The 19,807-nt window shown below is 36.5% G+C and overlaps 2 protein-coding genes across 2 annotated transcripts; both read left to right on the top strand.

The window, feature by feature from the left end:
• Positions 1-5,970: 5,970 nt before the first annotated feature.
• LOC149932939 (transmembrane protein 130) lies at positions 5,971-8,007 on the top strand. Its single transcript, XM_090155287.1, has 7 exons — positions 5,971-6,225; positions 6,291-6,584; positions 6,653-6,946; positions 7,007-7,091; positions 7,155-7,363; positions 7,450-7,571; positions 7,631-8,007. The coding sequence occupies exons 1-7, from the start codon at positions 6,120-6,122 to the stop codon at positions 7,859-7,861; spliced, it is 1,341 nt and encodes a 446-aa protein (XP_090011413.1). The 5' UTR covers positions 5,971-6,119; the 3' UTR covers positions 7,862-8,007.
• Positions 8,008-8,671: 664 nt separating this feature from the next.
• sdk (sidekick cell adhesion molecule) lies at positions 8,672-19,705 on the top strand. Its single transcript, XM_090155283.1, has 24 exons — positions 8,672-9,252; positions 9,326-9,598; positions 9,673-10,063; positions 10,133-10,617; positions 10,689-10,964; positions 11,027-11,308; positions 11,377-11,520; positions 11,589-11,819; positions 11,885-12,190; positions 12,258-12,584; positions 12,668-12,958; positions 13,025-13,401; positions 13,467-13,728; positions 13,793-14,092; positions 14,318-14,608; positions 14,677-14,979; positions 15,044-15,483; positions 15,547-15,730; positions 16,228-16,365; positions 16,445-16,723; positions 16,789-16,959; positions 17,019-17,162; positions 18,015-18,286; positions 18,646-19,705. Exons 1-24 carry the CDS (start codon positions 8,808-8,810, stop codon positions 18,889-18,891), a joined length of 6,858 nt encoding a protein of 2,285 aa, XP_090011409.1. The 5' UTR covers positions 8,672-8,807; the 3' UTR covers positions 18,892-19,705.
• The last annotated feature ends 102 nt before the right edge of the window (positions 19,706-19,807 follow it).

Here is a 19,807-nt window from a genome sequence, read left to right as displayed (position 1 = left end):
AGAATTAAATATTTAAATTCAAAAACTATTACTGAGGCCCAAGACCGGAAAATGATAAGAAAACTAAAAAATTAAGTAGTTAGTTTTAAAAATACGCTGCCTTTTTGTTCAGTTGACAGATTTAAACGGAACAAAATGTGCCTTTTTTAATGAATTTCAAATTGTGCCTTTTTAATGAATGTGCCTTTTAAATACAAAAATTTTCCTATATTTTATTTTAATAAAAGTTTTATTAAAAAATATAGTTCTTTCTTCTGACCACGTCCGACCACAATAATTGAAAAACCAAAAAATAATTCCAACTTATTTATATTATTTCACATTCTCCCAAGGTTATACAATTTCACCTTATTTTTGCAAAGATTTTTGACCCATGATAGACAAACTACACGGTACTTATAAGACACCCTACCCTCTGTGTCTACGGGAAAACCGTCAACCAGCTACGTCACTCGCTCTGTAGAAAGAGAGCTAGCGAGGTTTCTCAAAAGGAACGCCGGGCAAAAACGCGAATGCGCTCCCCTTGGTCAAACACGAAGACAGAGAGAGGGTGTACGATGTGATCGCAATATGACTATGTTTTCATGAAGGTAGGAAATGCGGATTTGAGGATATCCCGATTTTGTTCTCAGCGGGGAGCTTTTTAAGAAACTCGTATTTGGACGTTTTCATGGAAGTCCACTCTTTACTTTCAAACGGGTTTCACACCCCAGAAACCTCTACACTTGGAAAGTTCTTACTACTCTCTCGACTTCCTTCGGATAAGGGCAGCTGGCCGGTCGTTTAATTTTGCAGTAGCGCGTGATTACTGTAAACTCCAAGCAAATCGATCCCAGTTTAATGCTAAAAACTGCTTTAGCTTTATTAATTTCCCAATTTATTAGCTTAGGAAAATTAATACGTCAACGAACACAAAACTCAATCCTAAGAAGGAGAATAATTCTTTCGTTGGCCATTACTAAAATAAGCTATATTCAGAATTAGGTTCCACTAAGCACTAACTTCTTCAAATGAGCCCAATCCTACTTTCGAGTGGCTCAGTTAACTTGCCCCCCCCCCAAACGCTGTGTTCAAAAATTAACAAGTTGATTGAAAGGCACCCATTTTGCACCACCAGTAAACCATTACGCACCCATGGTGTTCAGTAAGAAATTTCAATTTCAAAGGGGGGGCAACTTTATCCGAGCCCCACCCCCACTTCCATTTTTCCCTAAAACTTGTTAACCAATCAAACGCACCATTATGCACCACAGTCGATTAAAAAGTGGGGGCTAGGTTAACCCCAGCCCCCCCATTCACCATTGGCATCGTAAATGGTGCCATTCAAACGCACCCATTACGCACCATTATGTACCACAGTCGAATCGTTACGCACCATACTAGTTAAGGAAATAACTCAATTTTTACATTTTGATCTATCCTAAATTTTAGAAAACAGACGGTGAAAGGGGGGGGGGGGCTGGGGTTAACCTAGCCCCCCCCCCCCCCCAATTAATATTTGATGCAATGCTATAGGGATAAGGGTGCGTAATGATTCGACTGTGGTGCATAATGGTGCGTTATGGGTGCGTTTGATTGGTTAACAAGTTTTAGGATAAAGTTGGCCCCCCTTTGAGATTGCAATTTCTTACTGAACACCATGGGGGGTGCGTAATGGTTTACGGATGGTGCAAAATGGTGTATAATGGGTGCCTTTCAATCAACTTGTTAATTTTTGAACACAGCGTTTGGGGGGAGGGCAAGTTAACTGAGCCCTTTCGAGTTCTTATCTGTAGTTTACGTCACTGGGAATTTACCAGGTTACCGCCCCTTTTCCGCGGCTTATTTTAAATAAAAATTAAAAATTTAAACATTGCAATGTTCGCGTACGATTACAAAAACCTATTCGCAAAATTTACTAATTTAATCACGTCAACAATTAAATGTATTGTTTATATCTTTATATTTCTGCTTACATTTATTTTTTAATTTAAAAAGTGTCGGTAAAACCTAGGTTAAAACATGTGAAACCACAACCTTTTAGTAGTGCTCGGAATTATTTATTCATTATCATAAATTGCGATATTTTTTTCCTCATCGTATTGAAGAAATAAACTTGTTATGTAACCAACGATTTCGTTAATCTACTACTCATTCTACTTATTCAAATAAATAATTGTTTTTATTAAGTCTTAGGTGTATCCACTTTCTTTTATTCAGCTATTTCATCTTGAAATATTACTATTTAAATTAAGGCTAAAAGTATTTATTCGTGAATAAAAAAAGTCCGAGCACTACTTATTAGTAACTACATTTCCAACTAAATAAACCCCCAGTGTATCAAACACTTGTTCGTGCGTTTTCATTCGAAGAAAATCCAGAAAGACAGAGAGAGGGTGAACGATGTCCGAGTGAGGGCTGTTTTTCGATGTTTTCGCATTCTGAGACTGAGAGAGAGCGAAGTCGAATTTTGTCCTGTTTGGCGTGCCATACCGTAGGAATCTCGCCGCATTTCCAATCTAGGGTACGTAGCTTAGTCCATGGATAGTAGATTTTAGAGGATTGGTAAAAAGCCTGGTTTTTAGCCCCCGTAAACCAATCACACTAAGGGAGTCGTCCAAGGTTATTTAAAAAAAACAAGTATCGCTAACAGAGTGGACGATACTGTTCGAAAAAAGAAAAAAGATAAACACGAAGTACATTTTTACGGCAAAAGGTATTCTTTCACGTTTTTATAGATTAAATATGATATACTAAATATCAGTTGATAGTTTTTATTGAATTAAAAAACCAAAATTAAAAATTACTAAAATATAAAACGCAAAAAATTACGTAACAATATCAACCGTATTAGATTGCAATTTTGAAATTTTAAGATCACGTGGTACAAACGACCTTGCAAGACTCCCTCGGAGTCTCTAGAGCTGATTGATACGCGGAGAGAAATAAAATGCACTGTGGAAGGGTATCGAAAACCTGTCCTCTTAATTTACTGTCCATGCTTAGTCTAGATTATCTTTGATAAAATGGCCATAGGCAGCCATTTTGGGAAAACATTTTTACCCCAACTCGAACTATTCGCCACCAGAATCTGAGTATAATGACGTCATAGGGTTACTCTTCTTACCCTACCCCGAAATTCCAGAACAAAAGACTGGCGTATTTATTTATTTATATAATAAATAAATCGGTCACTAAGCTAGTGTTAGCTTATATGTGGTCGTACAGTACATCAAAATAGTTACAGGTTATTAATTAAACAACAAAAACTTACAAAATACAAATAAAAGGGGTGCATACGGTACAACGAGTTAAAAGGGTCATTTGAGACTAGAGTAAAACAGAAGTCACAGATAATAGTATAAATGGTATAGTTGGGGAAAACGTAAAAGGGGAGTAAAATAAAAGTTAAGCTAGTTGGTCAAGTTTAGGACGCACAATCTCGCGAACAGAGCGTCGGATAGCAGAACGAGTGCCACAAGAGAGAACATCAGCTGGTAGAGAATTCCATAGATCAAGCGAAAATAATCCTCTTTGTTTCTGGACACTTCGTTTTTCAAATGTATCAAAAACCGTTCAGAAAGTCGAATGATACCTTTTTGGAAAGTTTAAATGACGGAGAAACTTTCTGCTATTTTAAATATTGAATAAGTATTCGACCGAGGAATAATAAACCGAAACGTCGACACTTGCACGTGACAAACACCGATCGACGCACGGAATTGTTACCTTTCCAAAACTGGATCCGGTTTCAAAATCGAATAAGTTTTTAAATAAACTTTTGTTTTGAAAATCCATGTTTTTCCTCCGTTTAAATTTTATTCTTATAATTTCTCCATGGATCTTTTTTAAAAAAAATTAAAATTTATCGAATAAGTGGTTCCGATAATATTAGGTGGTTTTTTTCGCCTGTTTTGGGTTTTTTGAGCAGGAGAGGGTGAGGTGATTAGTTTTAACCTGTTCTCAGACCAAAGAGTATAAAAACTACGTACCCTAGAGATATAATGACGGTCGAAAGCAGTAAAGGAAGTTGTAGCAACCGGGGGGGAAGTCACTCAGTGAATTTGCACTTCAAATATCGGTACCGCAGCGCCACTACGGCAGTTTTAAGTGGCAATCATTTTGATTTAGTTCAACATTCTGGAAAATTCCTTAAGGAATTGGTTAGCTTTAGGACTTGGCAACGTTAGAGAACAAACGACTTATTCTTCACTTTTTGAAAATAAACACCGAAACAACGAATCCACAAATTCTAACTAAAAAAATCACGAAACAGTAACCAATTACTGTCACTTTTTTTGAATTGACAGATATTAGACAATTAAATATCCAAAATGCCAAATTTAGCACCTCCGCAACACCGTAACTGCCATTTTTCTCCGGTTTTATTATTTATTGTACTAAATACTGCCGTAGTGGCGCTGCGGTACCGAAATTTGAAGCGCAAATTCACTGAGTGCCTTCCCCCCGGTCGCTACAACTTCCTTTACTGCTTTCGACCGTCATTATATCTCTAGGTTACGTAGTTTTTATACTCTTTGCTCAGACTAAAGGTGTACCCTTTTAACCCTAAAACAAACTATTTGCCTGTTCCGGGGCTGATAATTATTCTAGAGCATAAACTATTCATCTGTTCCAGGATTTTATGGCTACTTTTTGTACTCCTCATAAAATTGTCTGCATGCTAATCTGATAAAATGGCCATAGGCAGCCATTTTGGGAAAACTTTTTTACCCCAACTCGAACTATTCGCCACCAGAATCGGAGTATAATGACGTCATAGGGTTACTTTTCTTATCCTACCCCGAAATCCCAGAACAAGCGAAAATAATCCTCTTTGTTTCTCATTTTATAGCATTTTTTTCGCGTCGTCTGGTTGGTTTTATTCCTCCAAACAAGTACGAGTCATTTTGGAAAAAGGCGCAAAGAATTTAGAAATGTTTCAAAACAAACCAGACGACGCGAAAACAATGATATGAGAACTTGGAGCAGGGAAGTATTCTGGAGTGGAAAATCCCATAGCGGTAATAATAACGTCCTTTCCCGCCTATTGCTGTTAGAATTACACAGACTACCCCGGTTTTTGGTCGGACGTCAGCTTTATCTGCCATCATTCTGGCTTGATGACGTCCGACCAAAAAGAGCATTATGGGAATTTTACAAAGCCGCAGGTGGCGCCCGACTTTTCCACTCCAGAATACTTCCCTCCTCCAAGATAAGAATAGTTGCAAAATTCCGTATGCAGTTGGCGCTAGTCGCGTTTGAACCCCTCCGTCTCGCGCGAGTTCACGGTCACTGACGAAATCGAATAGGCGATATAATAAAGTAACGTGGCCTTCTTGTTTTGATGGGAAAGGTCACCTTCCAATATGCTTCCATTAGCTTTCCCACCAAAGAGCCTATGAATTCATCCGTAGGCTTTAACTGTACTATTTCGTTATCCCATTTTAACAAGTTGAGCAAGCATATCTGACTTTATAATATCGCCTATTCGGCGTTCGCAGCTCTTGTTTTATTCCTCCAAGGTACGACTGTACGTGATATCATGAGATTACGTAACCAAATATTGGCCAATAAGATAACGTTAAGATTAGATTCGTCTGCTCTGTGCATAGAGATAGAAAATAAGTAGAGGGTAGATGACCGTGTAAAGGCGCCCTTTTTTTGACCGGGAAATTTAATATCCCCCGGCGCATGTATGAGAAGAGAAGATGGGCAGGATTTTTCTGGCGCCACCTATCGATTAGCAGAGTAACTAGTATTAGGCGGAGATTTCAAAATACAAATAAAGACTGTAGTTCTTTTTACCGCGCGTAGATAGCGCCACGTAAACCGCCTATCTCAGATCGCAACATTGGTGAAAAGGGAGTTGCTACTCGCACTCGCCGTCACCTTCGCCATATTCAATGGTGCCTCTACTAAATTTATATCTCTGTGCATTATACCAATACTGGAAAGTCTTGAAACTTGGGATCATATCGAAAAAATGGAAATTTATCATAAAATTACCATTTATTGATGATATATCGTAAAATATTAAATAGTTATGTTTTTTGAGAACTAACCGATAAGTAAAGTTAATGATATAAAGAGTGAAAACATTTAGGGAAGGTAATTTATAATATTTAAGACTTGGAAATATGTGTTTTGCTGCTTTTGCAAAAGAATTGATCAATTTTGGTCAGTTTCCAAATAGATATATTTTTATTGGAATATGTGCTTACTTATTATTCCTACCAAGCTTAGGTATTTTATTTCATTCTTTTACTTTTTTATTTATCTTCTGATGAATTGAATTCTTTTTTAAATAGTGTCATCAGTCACTTTAAATATTACAAATGATGGCCCTACCGTTATGTACACTAATCTTACTATTAATGCTGCGCTAATAGGGGGTGACCCTTCCAAAAAATATGAGTACTATTTTAAATATGAAGATAGAGAAATCGGTAAAACTGTGTCTGGCATAAATGATACATTTGTTATCAATATGAACCCTAAAAAATATACAAAAGGTATTCATAAAATGGAAGTAAAAGTGTACGACATAGAAAGTTTTAAAATATTCCCTGTAGCAACAAATACTACAAAATTTAATTTAACTGGTAAATATAAACCGCATAGTATAAATCTTGTAATTGAAAATGCTTCCCTGATAAGTTTTATATTTCAGATACAATAAATGGTAAAATTAATGTGTCAAATTTGGTACTTGACAAATTCGTAGCAGTGAATACCACCGTTAATATCACATACATTATTCACGATCCTAGTGGATATTTTAATAATTCAGATATGGATTATTTGTGGCGCATTGGAAAGGATACGAGTTTCACCAACCCATTGCTCTATAATGTTACAAGTGAAGGCCCTATGACAATATCTGTCACAGCAATCTCTACTAATATAGGCCCTTCTGGAAAAGAAACTCTTTGGGGACTAAGTGATAAAAAAGTTTTTGCCTTACGTAAGCAATGCATCTTACTAAGTCAAAAAAATTAAAAAATTATCGGTATTTTTAATTTAGGTGCTGTTAATAATATCAACATTACTGGGAATGTTTACCTTAAAAAAGGAGAAGTTGTAGCTCTAGATATAAACTGCAATGGAAGGTAGAATATTTGTATTTTGTTACTGATATAAGGTGGTTTCAAATATATATTATTTAATTGAAGTGGACCATTTAAATATTGCTGGCAAATATTTGGATCAGATGTGTCTAGCGCAACAATACAAAACATGAGTTGTGACCCTATTACTTATTCTCAGTGCTCGTTCCACTTCCAACATTATTTCCCATTGGCTGGAAAATACAGCATAGGTACTCTGATTGGAAATAATTTAGGGTTGATTCAGCGTACTATAAATTTAGAAGTATACGATGGTACGCATGTATTTTCTTAATAATTTTAAATCTTTTCCTTAAGATTTTTCTTCATCTTTAAATAAAAATACTGTACTATTTTACAGTTTCAACACGCCCTCAGTTGTCAACTGTCATTGTTCCTATAGCTTGTAGCATAATTGGCATGTTGATAATTGTGATTGGTATATCGTATCATATACATCAACGGAGGGCATACGTTATAGAGGTAACTATAGTCCCACTTATAATATTAGTGAATAACCGCTAATTGTCACTTTTATTTAGGTTGCGGATTTTGATTTCCACCAACCAACTGAACTTAGTGAAAAAACATTTATGGAAAGAGTGAAGGACTCTTTCAAAGCGGCATTGGAAAATTTAAAACAACCTTCGCACGAGATGATAGATGATACTGAGAGTGTAAATAAGGACCAGGATGACAGTGGCAGTGCCTATAGTAAGAGTAGTAATGGCAGAACAAAATTGATAACAAATAATTATGGCACAGCAGCCTAACAATTAAGTTTAATTTTATGACTTTATATGTATGCCAAATTAAGATTGTGATAGAGAAGCTGTTACATGTACCAGCTTATTTCTAAAATCCACTAATAACATAAATTGATATCCAGTATTCCTTAAACTTGTCATAATGTTTTCTTAAGTATTGCATTTTGTTCGTACAATCAGAAATATTGGAGTTTTGTAAAATAATGTATTGTTTTTGAGTTTGTTTTCTTTGGTAATTATGTTTCAAACTCTTCTAGTAAACTAGAATATTCTTATACAATGACAGTGTAAAATGTTATACATTTTTATAACAATTATTGTAACATAATATTTGAACAAAATACAAAAATACGTTGGTTTTACTGCTAGAAAGTTTTCATTATACCAAGGAACACGTAAAATTGCCTTATAATTAAATGAAGCGTGAATGCGTTCCTTATATATTCTAAAAATAATTATCTGCATCAGCATGCAACCACAAAGGGGTGGGGCATGATCTCTCTTATAAGCTGAAGAAAGAATTACTTGGCTAAAAATGTGCTGTCCGTGACAGGTTTGCGTGCCTTTTATTCACTAACAAGATACCTTGGCTAATAAAAATGCGTCTTTCGTTTTAAAAAATTTCAAAAGCCGTGCATCATGTCGGAAATTGAAAGGAGGGGACGTCATCGTACTTTTATTTTTTTGCCTAGTTTAAACTAAATTAACAAGTTTTAACAAATATATTGTGATATGATTTGTAATATGGTTACGGTCTTATAAAATATAACTTTAAAGGTATTTTTGTAAATTTTATATTCCATTTTGAACGATGTAAATATGTAGTTCCTAAGCCAAGGCTTAAATCGCGGATCGTAAAACTTATTATCAAAAAGTGAAAAAAAGTAATGCCAAAGTAAACAAACATGAAGAAAGAAAGTTTTATTGAACTGTATTACTTTTGGAAAGCGTGATGTCGGGTCAACGATTTTTTAGAAATGAGCCATTGTTGGACATAGTTGATATTCCACTCAAAGAACAGTTGGTAAATAATTACCAAATCTTATTCAAAAAAACGAACAATCAGGAAGGAATAAGTAGCTGCAATTCAGGCAAACAGAATGTTATAAATACTATTTTGCCTACATTGAGAGATGTTTTTATCTATTATTGGACTTTACTCACGCTATTAATGAACAAAAATGCTAGATTTGGTACCTTTGAGCTTACAAACTATGGTACAACGTCAAGAACCAAAGAAACCTTCAAAAAAGGTTGCAAAGCAAATAATAAACCCATTATAAAGAATCGAAAAAGTAGGAAAAGGTCTCCAAAGTGGTACACAACGTGTTCTCCTTTCAATTTCATCATGTTCATTTGTGTATTTCTAATCATTATTCTTCAGTGTTCCGCTACAGGTAATTGATACTTTTTAAAATATTTTACTGGATTTTGACGTTTAAAATTTTGCTAAAACTATTTTTGTTTTAGATATACCAGCAGCTCCACGGTTTCTGAAGCAACCATCATTTTCCGGTGGGATAGTAGAACAAGGCCAAAATAAAATACTCCTCTGTAATGCACTTGGCTCTCCTACACCGCAGTATCAGTGGCTCAAAGACGGAAAACCCCTGGGAGAATTTGGCAAAAATGCTCAGTTACGAATAACTAACATAACTTCTGAAAGCTCTGGTGCATACCAATGCGTAGCCAAAAATGTAGCTGGTGCTATTGTCAGTGAAAAGACGGAATTAACAGTAGCTTGTAAGTGCATTATACTTCACTACACAAAATGCAATGTTAGATTATTTTCTATTAAAAAAATTTACATTTCAAAGATATTCATCCTTTGGAGGAAATTAACAATGTGACTCTAGTTGTAAAAGAAGGTCACGCTGCTTTAGTTCAACCCCCAGCCATCAGTAGTGTTCCTAAAGCCACCGCCAATTGGGAAAAATTAGGCTCAGGCAGTTTACCTGAGAGAAAGTACATTAAGACGACTCAAAATGCCTTAGTTATTCTGAGTGCGGAGAAAAGAGATGCTGGTATTTACAAGCTGGTCTTTTCAAATACTCAACTGGGTCGGGAAGAGAAAGGTGGATTTGCTGAAATTGTGGTGGAAGATGGTAATTTGGAAGATTCGGACAACCCAGTTATAGTAGTTCCACCTCGTAACTCAACATTCCAACAACATTCTCAAGCCATGCTTGAGTGTATTGTCAATGCAAGGTAACTAGTGTTTGAAAATTTGACCAAACCGTCAAATGACCCATATCTAAAATTGCTTCTTTGTCATAGACCTCTCAATGATTTGAAAATTGATTGGAGCAAAGATGGGATCAATATATCACAAGCTGGAATTCCTCACTACTCTTACATTTCCAACCAATTATTGGATCTACTGGATGTAAAACCCTCTTACTCTGGTTTTTATCAGTGTAGAGCTTATTTACGCAGCCATCCCGAAAGAGTTGTAACCGCTGAAGCTTACGTTTCGATCAATGTCAAGCCTGCTATTATTGAGGGACCAGAGTCGGAAACTGTATCTGAACTAGGTCACGATGTTATTCTGAATTGTAAAGTTGACGGTCACCCTACACCAACTGTAACATGGTTTAGGAACTCTTTAGTTGTTGGCAATGACCCCATAGACAGATATCAACGACTTGAAAATGGTTCCTTGAAGATATCAAATTTGAAATCTGAAGATTCGGGTATATTCCAGTGTTTGGTGGAGAATACTGCTGGAGAAGCAACCGCTAATACTTGGTTACATGTTAAAAGTAGGATTATTTAGACTTATAATATATTTGATTTTTTACAATCTAATTTAAAATTCTCATTTGATCTATAGTGTCCCCACCATATCTGTTAAATCCACCAATGAACTTCACAGTTTTGGATGGGAAAGACGCTCAAATACCATGTGAAGTCTCTGGCTCACCTAAACCATCCATTTCTTGGACTATAAATGGGACATTACCTGTTCATAGTGCAGGTCGTGCGCAAATTTTGGATAATGGTGCTTTGGTGTTACAATCCGTGGAACCAAGAGATGCTGGGTTCTACAGTTGTTCGAGGAGTAACAGTGCAGGCACTGTTTCTGGCTCAGCTTATTTAACAGTTTTAGGTATAATAATCCCTTAAGTTCCTTTAATTCCAATTTTAATGTTTTAACAATCTTCCTTCCAGTTCGAACTCAAATAGTCCGCCCACCAGCTGACACTAAAGTCATTCTTGGTTCTACCGCAGAACTTCAGTGTAAGGTGTCAAACGATCCCTTAGTTCCTTATGAAGTTTCATGGTATTTTGAGGGAAAAAGAGTTGGAGATCAAAGTGGGGGAAGGTTTCAAACCCTGCAAGATGGAACTCTTAGTGTTTCTTTCGCAAGAAGCACTGATGTTGGTGTCTATACATGCCAAGTAATCTCACCTGGGGGAAATGAAACTCGATCAGCTAGGCTTGATGTTCTTGGTAATAATTATAAGCATTATTATTCAAATATGTGTAGCGTATATTAACCTTAATTATGTCCTTTATAGAACTTCCATTTCCTCCTTCAAGTGTTCAAGCTGAAATCTTGAACACTTCACCAAAAGCTGTCAAAGTCAGCTGGTCCAAAGCATTTGATGGCAACAGCCCTTTAACAATGTATATAGTTCAGATGCAAAACATTCCATTATTGGGTAATTTTTCCAGTCAATTAGACTTGTTAATAAGAAGTCTTTGTAAATTATAATTTATGTTTGAATAGTTGGTGTTCCTGAAGAATCTCAATCTGGTGTTAGTGACTCGTTAAACCAACCAATTGATCCATTGGCTCCGTGGGTGACCGCAGTATCCAATATATCAGTTGACCAAAGATCTGTTATTGTCAAAGACCTAAAGGCTGCTTCTAATTATCGTTTTCGAGTCAGTGCTGTGAATGGTGTAGGTGAAGGAAACCCCTCTCAGCCAACCAATTTGATTGTTCTTCCCTCGGAACGTAAGATTTTTGGCACCTCGTAAGTCTTAGTTTGTGCCAGTGAATCATAAAAATCTTGTTTTTAGCTCCAAGTAGTCCACCTCAAGGTGTAATTGGTGCAGCAAGAACTTCCACCTCAATTATGCTACAGTGGCAACCTCCAGCGGAAGATGATAGAAATGGAGATTTGCTCGGATATGTTGTTAGGTACAAACTTGCTGGATATCTAACTTCTCCTTGGGCATATGAAAATGTCACGAATGAAGCCCATCACAACATACTTTTACAAGACTTAATCACATGGAAAACGTATGAAATTCAAGTGGCTGCTTTCAATAAAAAAGGAGTTGGAACATACAGTGAACCTATTCGTATCAGATCCAAAGAAGGAGGTATAATTTGCATCAAATTAAATGGTTTTTTGGTCCCAATTTTAATTTCAATTTTGTTTTTGTTTAGTACCTGAGGCAGAACCAACTAACGTCAGAGCTATTACAATTAATTCAACCGCTGTCAAAGTTTGGTGGACCCCTCCCAATCAGCAAAAGATCAATGGCATTAATCAAGGGTACAAAGTGGAAACCTGGAGAGGTGTTACTGGGCAACCTAGTGCTTTAGCTCAAAGAGTCTCAGTTCCTCCGAGTTTAGTTGATCCATCAGCAGAACAGAACTCCACAATTACGAATTTGATGAAATACGCTTGGTACAACATATCGGTCGTTTGTTTCACAAGTGAGGGAGATGGACCGAGAAGCGATTACGTTGAGATTATCACTGACCAAGATTGTAAGCACTTTTATATTCCATTGCTAGAAAGGTTGTTTCCATGTTTTGATTCTTTAGTAACAAGTTTGTTTACTGTTACATAGTGCCTGATGAAGTTGGCTCTCTGAAATTTGAAGACATATTGGATACTTCAGTGAAAGTGTTTTGGACATCTCCAATTCACACGAATGGAATTATTTTGGGATACACCTTATCTTACTTTGCGAAAGAGTCACCAAATGACATTGTCACAAAGAACTTTTCCGCAAACACACTGGCTTTTGTGGCATCCTCTCTGCTTCCAATAACAGCCTACAGTTTTCAAATTTATGCAAGAACGGCAATTGGTGCTGGGCCAGCCAGGTCAGCTACTATTCAGTCTGGAATTCCACCAGGTTAGAAAGAAAATATATTTAATGTTTTGAACTTTTTATTAATAATTTATATTTTTATTTAACCAGTTCTTCCTGGGGCTCCCACTAGATTGGCTGTTTCCAATATTAACACCCACTCTGTGGTTCTGCAGTTCACTCCGGGGTTTGATGGCAACTCCTCAATTACAAAATGGACTATTGAAGCCAGTATCAAGCGTAGAAACGAATCCAGTTGGTTTGTGGTGGATGAAGTGTCGGATCCTGATGCCACCAATTTGGTTGTAGAAAACCTTATACCATTTACCGAGTATCGTCTTCGCCTGCTTGCTACCAATGTAGTTGGTTCTAGTGCTCCCTCTGAGCCAACAAAATATTTTCAAACTATTCAAGCTCCTCCTTCTCATGCTCCGTATAATGTCACTGCTAGAGCTGTAAACGCAACAGCTCTCAGAGTCAGGTGGACTGTAAGTTTATTTTACTTTTATAATCTCTTGTGTCTTTCGTAAATAAATTTTTCATTTTCATTTAGCCCTTACAACAGTTTGAGTGGTACGGAATTCCCAGGGGCTATAACATATCATTTTCTCCGACTCATAATATTTCACAACTGAACTTACTAAAGAATATTTCAAAAGTTTATCAATGGCGAATTTTGGAAGACCACAATGCCAATAGCTTTGTGCTTCAAGAATTGGAGGAATTCCTGGAATATGAAGTATTCGTTCAGGCTTTTAATGATGTAGGAATTAGCTCCCCAAGCTCAACTGCCACCGAGAGAACAAGGGAGTCAGGTACATAAACCTTTTTAACTGAATGTATGACTTAACTCAAATGATGTTTTTTTTTGTTATATAGTGCCAGCTGTTGGACCAAGTAATGTTGTAGCCGACAGCACTTCCTCAACCACTATTGTGGTGAAATGGTCAGAAATACCTGCAGAACATAGAAATGGAATACTGGAAGGCTACAAGATTCTCTATGGTGCCAAAACTGTTCCCTTTCAAACAAAAACCATAGAAGGAAATGCAACTTTCATCGCTACACTGATTGAATTAAAAAAATACACTGCATATACTATTCAAGCTTTGGGATACACTAGAATAGGAGATGGAAATCTTAGCGTCCCCCCTCTATCTGTCACAACATTCGAAGATGGTATGTTTTTTTATGGTTCTATGTTCATATGAGCACCAACTTCGAGATAATATCCAGAAATATTTATTATAAATATTTGTCCGGTGAAGAAGTGCTGAAATTAAAAGTGAGGTCTTGGTTGCCTATAAGCCCTTGATCTATGGGTTTTATGGGTTTCAGACTAGTCGTACATTTATTGCACTTTTTTTTTACACATTTAATAATAAAGCCGTTTTATTCAATTAGTTCCTGGAATGCCATCAAATGTTTCCTTTCCTGATGTTTCAACAACAACGGCCCGAATTATTTGGGACGTTCCAACTGAACCAAATGGTGAAATACTGGCTTATTTGGTCTCTTACGGCCATAATCAGACTGGAGCCAAACTTATATCTAAAGAGCTACAGCCAACAGATAGAACCCTGAAAGCATTCAATCTAAAACCTGAAACGTATTACGTGTTCACGGTGACTGCACAAACTCGAGAAGGATGGGGACAGCCAGCTAGCGCTGTAGTTTTCACTACTAATAAACGGGGTTATTATTGTTGAGTCTTATCAGTGTGATACTATGGGGTTAAATTAATGCTGATTTTTAATTTGCAGAGGCGCCTCAGTCTCCATCTGCACCTAGAGTTAGCCTCTCCCAAATTCAAGCCACACAAATAACATTCTCATGGACACCTGGCAGTGATGGCTTTGCACCTCTAAGGTTCTACACTGTACAAATATCTGAAGAAGACAATCATTGGAAAACCTTGCAAGATAAAGTTGACCCCACGGCTAACACATACACCGTTACTAATATCAAACCATTTACAAGCTACAAATTCAGACTTCAAGCCACCAATGACATTGGTGCAAGTGGATGGAGTCCATCTTCAAACGAAACTTTCACTTTATCAGCTGGTAAAACATATAAGATTTTTATTTTAAAGAAGTAAGTTTTCATTTCTTCATTGAACGTTTTCAGCTCCTGGAGCAAGACCTCAAAAGGTAACGGTGACTCCTTATACAACTACATCGGTTACTGTCGAATGGAAGGTTATTCCACTGGAACTTTGGAATGGAGATACACATAACCCTGGCTACAGAGTTGAATATTGTCTGATATCGGCTTATGCTGTCCCTCAAAGTACGGACTGTCCAAGCAAGCGAATACCTGGGCTAAATTCAACTTCTGTGTCCCTTGAAAATCTGGAACAAGACAAAATGTACGAGATTAAAGTAATTGCCTATAATGGCCAAGGAGATGGACCACCAAGTTTACCAGTCTCTGTATATGTGGGAGAAGCGGTTCCCACAGGATCGCCTCGGGAAGTTAGGACAATGTCTTTAAGTTCAACCGAAATAAAAGTCACTTGGAAACCGCCTCTTGAAAATCAACAGAATGGAGATTTATCTGGCTATAAAGTAAAATATATTTAAAGTACTACTTATTGCAGGATTTTGGTAATTAGTTACGTCTTTTAATAGATTTGTTACCAATCTGAGATAAAGGGAACCCCCGAAGAACTTGTAGTTGTTCCAGTTCACACTTCAAGCTACATTCTAATGGATTTGTCAAAGTTTAGAGATTACAGAGTTCAGATTTTAGCTTTCAACCCTGCTGGTGATGGACCTCGTAGTCAGCCGCAGTTTGTCAAAACTATGGAAGATTGTAAGTAATCAGAGTAGTTAAGAATCTATATGATAATATGGTGGGGTGGCGGAGGGGTTAGCACTTTCGCCTCTCAGCAAGAGGAGCCGGGTTCGATCCCAGCTTGCGGCACTGGGTGAAAACTAGGAACAACTCCTTCTGCGTTGAGTTTGCAAGTTCTCTCCCCACGGTTTAAGGGGTTTTCCCCAGGTTCTGAAAACTTGTTGAGGTTAACGGTAATAAATAGTTAGTGTAGGGAGCTGTTGGCTCACGTGGTATGCAGGGCTTGCCACCACCCTCCTACGCATCGGCCACCTGAATTATTGGCATAATAAGTCGCTAGATGACTTGGGCCTAAGGTGGTGCCTTGCGTATTAGCCTAGCTAATTATTTTTATTAAAAGTCGCTTGATGACTTAGGCCTAAGGTGGTGCCTTGGGTATTAGCCTAGCTGCTTATTATTATTATTATTGTTGTTCCAACGTAGACGATATGTACATTGCCCTCTTATTTTAACAGTGCCAGGTGCGCCAGGAGCAATTGTTTTTTCAGATGTGACTATGACATCGTTGAACATATCATGGACTCCACCGAAGAACCCAAATGGCAGGATCCGAGGTTATCAAATCACGTATGAAACTGCTGTCAATGACTCAAGTATGATACAAAAACGTCTTCATCATTCAAAGCATAATTTATCAATTCTAGATTAACAATGGGTTACATTTCTTTGCAGATTTGAGTAAACATATCCAAGAGAAAGTTACAGAACCTTACCTGTCGATCAAAGGGCTTAGGGAAATGGTACCATACAAATTTATTGTTTGTGCCGAAACTATTGGTTTTGGACCTCCATCTACTGCTACCTGTACCACTGGTCCCCAGTCTGGCTCTCCTGGAACCCCTCAAGAAGTACAAATTCAAACTACTCATACCTCAGCTACTTTGCATTGGGTGAATGGATTGTCAGGTTCTGCTCCACTTATGGGATACTTAATTGAAGCTCAAGACTCTGGTACGCACTTAATTTCATTTTATGCCTCAAAACATTTTCGTCTAATAACTGGTAATAATTGGTAGAAGATTCTGAGTGGCTGGCCTTGGCAAACTTGAATCAAGGTCCCCAACAATCTTATACTATAAGTTTTCAGAACTTGCTTCCATCGAAGCATTATCAGTTCAGACTTTTTAGTAAAAATAAATTTGGAATTAGTCTACCGGCTACAGTACATCAACCAGTTGCCACACCAAGTAAGGATAGATTATCTGCCATTATTTGCCATTTTGCTAATAATATCTTCCTTTTTAAGGTAAAATGTACTTAGAATACAGGCCGAAACTTCCTTTCTACAGAGAAGTTTGGTTCTTAGTCATGTTGGCTTCAGCCACTGTCATTATCATTATTTTGGTTATTGCCATTCTTTGTGTCAAAAGCAAAGCCTACAAATACAAACGTAAGTTAAATGATTTTAAAGGGGAATTGTCAATAGTATCAACCTTGAACCCGTCAATTTTTAGTTCCACATCGAATTATATATATATTGATAGAAGTGTAGTAGTGGAATTATTAGTAGTAGTAGTCCTACTTTGCAACACCTTTCATAACTTTTTATCAGTGCTTCACATCAACATCATTCCTTTTTTTCAAAATGCTTATAAGGCTATTCCGCTACCTGCAGAGCCAAGATTCGTCAGCTTAAACTATTTAATTACAAATTGGCAGAGCTTTTAATTTTACCCCTCCTGAAGTTTTAGTGATTTTTTACGCATTCTAATAACTATTTCCCAGAACTATTAATTAATTTTCGTTCCTTTCTAATGATATTTATCTGGATCATCTCTACTGTTCAAACTCAGTCCTGTCATTTTAAACTAATAAGAGGGATTTGGCACCCCTTTTTCGAAAGAGCCCCTCTGGGGGCCTTTAAATTTGGGAAATTTATTTCTTGGAGACCACATATAAGGTATAAAATTTTATCTCGATAGCGATGCCCATTAACTAATATTTCGGCTGGGTAGACTTGTTTTATTATAAATTGGTGCCCTTTTAAAATTAAATTTTCTATGCAAAAAAAATAAAGCCACTGTTGGTCTGAAGTAAGAGTTTTAATTTCTCAGCTGTGATATTTTGCTAATAAATAAATAACTTTAATACTCGTAGCTAGAACAACATAGTGCCATTTGTCTACGATCAATCACAATGATCACAATATTCAGTGGCAACATCTTCATAACTATAGTTATATCCTTGGAAAATATTTTCTCTTCCCCTCATAAATTAAAAAAAAATTATTTTTAATAAACAGAAGAAGCTGCCAAAAGTATACAAGACGATCGAATTAGTATGGATGATGGTGGTTTTGCCACATTTGAACTACGTCAGTCCAAAAGAGGAACTCTCTGCAAGAATACTCTCTCTAGGAAAGGAGGAAACTCAGTCATTGCCAAGCCTCCTCCCCGACCAAGCCCAGCCAGTGTTACTTATTCTGATGAAGAAGATGCTAAAGGCTATGATGATAACTGTGATAGCAGTAGCCTGACTGAAAAGCCTTCCGAAATCAGCTCCACAGACTCTCAGGTAATAATTTATGAGCCAAGTTTTCCCAGTCAAAACTTATAAATGAATTAATATGATCTTTTGGTGGGATAAATAATAGAAGCATTTTAAAAGTAAAGTAAGCCATGAACATTTAAACAAGGCCATGTTATCTTATAGAATGGTCTATTGCACACTGACCCTTTTTCCAAAAATTTAAGTTGGCAATTTTCCTGCTGATTTAGCATTTGAATATTACTCGATTAGGAAGTAACTGCAGTTCCCTTATTTTTGCATTCTTTTTTTTGTGTAAGCCATAATACCTAGTTTGGCTTTTGCATATTTTGTACTCTGGAAGATTTTGTGTTCTGTGATTTATTAACAGTTTTTTTTTAAATTAGGCTACTGACAGTGACCGTGAGAGTGACACCAAATCCGAACCTCACTCATTTGTGAATCATTATGCCAATGTCAATGACACATTCCGCCAGTCTTGGAAAAGGCAAAGGCCTCACGTAAAGCCTCCCAGCTACACAGACAGTGAGCCAGAGGGCTCTTTGGCTGTCTCTTTAAACGGTGGCAAAATAATTATGAACAACCTCGCTGGGTCAAGAGCACCCTTGCCTGGTTTCTCTTCTTTTGTTTAGGCCTACTATGTATACACATCTTAATCCTTAGAGGATTTGAGCCTTATGATCTCCTTATATTTAGCTATTCGCAGAAAACCAAAACTAAAATTACCGTGGTTACATATAATACACTATACCACTTACGATATACCATCATAAGTATATCATTCCATTTATTTTTGGCAATTTTATATGGACACCTTTACTATTTTTGTAAAGTTAAAGTTATATTTTAAAAATTAGTTAATAACCCATTGAAAAGCTCAAAGCTTTAACAATTGGTTCTTTTAAGGGCGGCTATTTAATATAAACTCTGGATTAGCTATGTAAATAGTTTATATAAACATACCAATTATGTTAATTTGTATTTAAATACCACTATTGTGTCTGCATTTTTAAAAGGCATATCAATTTTATCAGAAGTTAAATTTTTATTAACCCTTATATTTCCGGTGTTCAGGCTATTAAGAAAAACCTCTAGTTTGCAAATTTCATTTATCTGGTTAGCTTAGTACATTATGTAAAAAAGGTTTTAACTTTCACTGAAAACAATGTGCCTTTATTCACAAGCTTTATAACACATTTCCCTAAAACTTCTGACAGGGTAAATATTTTCCGTCCATAGAGGAAACTTTGTTCTTAAAAGGTAAAATTTTTATAGTTCGAAATGTTGGAGCTCAGGAGCTTACATCATGACATTAAAGAGTCACTAAGCCTATTACAATTACTGGTACATTTGTACATTACTATAGGGCAATTTAAACTATATTTTAGTTATTTAGGGTATACACGTATTAGTTCATAATTTTTGTGTAATTTCTCTCATAATTACACCAAAATATACTCTTTTTATAAAGTTTTCATAATTCATACTTGTAAGGTTTGTCTCGTAAACATCGTAATGATGTATCAATAAAAGTATTTTTGTGATTTA

The sequence above is a fragment of the Leiobunum rupestre genome, chromosome 8, assembly GCF_980474605.1.
Source record: "Leiobunum rupestre chromosome 8, qqLeiRupe1.1.hap1, whole genome shotgun sequence".
Classification (NCBI taxonomy): Eukaryota; Metazoa; Arthropoda; class Arachnida; order Opiliones; family Sclerosomatidae; genus Leiobunum; species Leiobunum rupestre.
Note: the sequence above shows the minus strand (reverse complement) of the source record. Positions and strands in the feature narration are given on the sequence as shown.

Excerpts from the sequence above, each read along its gene's own strand:
- LOC149932939 (XM_090155287.1), top strand. The coding sequence starts at position 6,120 with ATGTGTTTTGCTGCTTTTGCAAAAGAATTGATCAATTTTGGTCAGTTT. Across the intron at positions 6,947-7,006 it reads TAAAAAAGTTTTTGCCTTAC|GTGCTGTTAATAATATCAAC; the intron begins GTAAGCAATGCA and ends TTTTTAATTTAG. Across the intron at positions 7,572-7,630 it reads GGAGGGCATACGTTATAGAG|GTTGCGGATTTTGATTTCCA; the intron begins GTAACTATAGTC and ends ACTTTTATTTAG.
- sdk (XM_090155283.1), top strand. The coding sequence starts at position 8,808 with ATGTCGGGTCAACGATTTTTTAGAAATGAGCCATTGTTGGACATAGTT. Across the intron at positions 10,965-11,026 it reads AGCTTATTTAACAGTTTTAG|TTCGAACTCAAATAGTCCGC; the intron begins GTATAATAATCC and ends TCTTCCTTCCAG. Across the intron at positions 13,402-13,466 it reads CTCTCAGAGTCAGGTGGACT|CCCTTACAACAGTTTGAGTG; the intron begins GTAAGTTTATTT and ends ATTTTCATTTAG.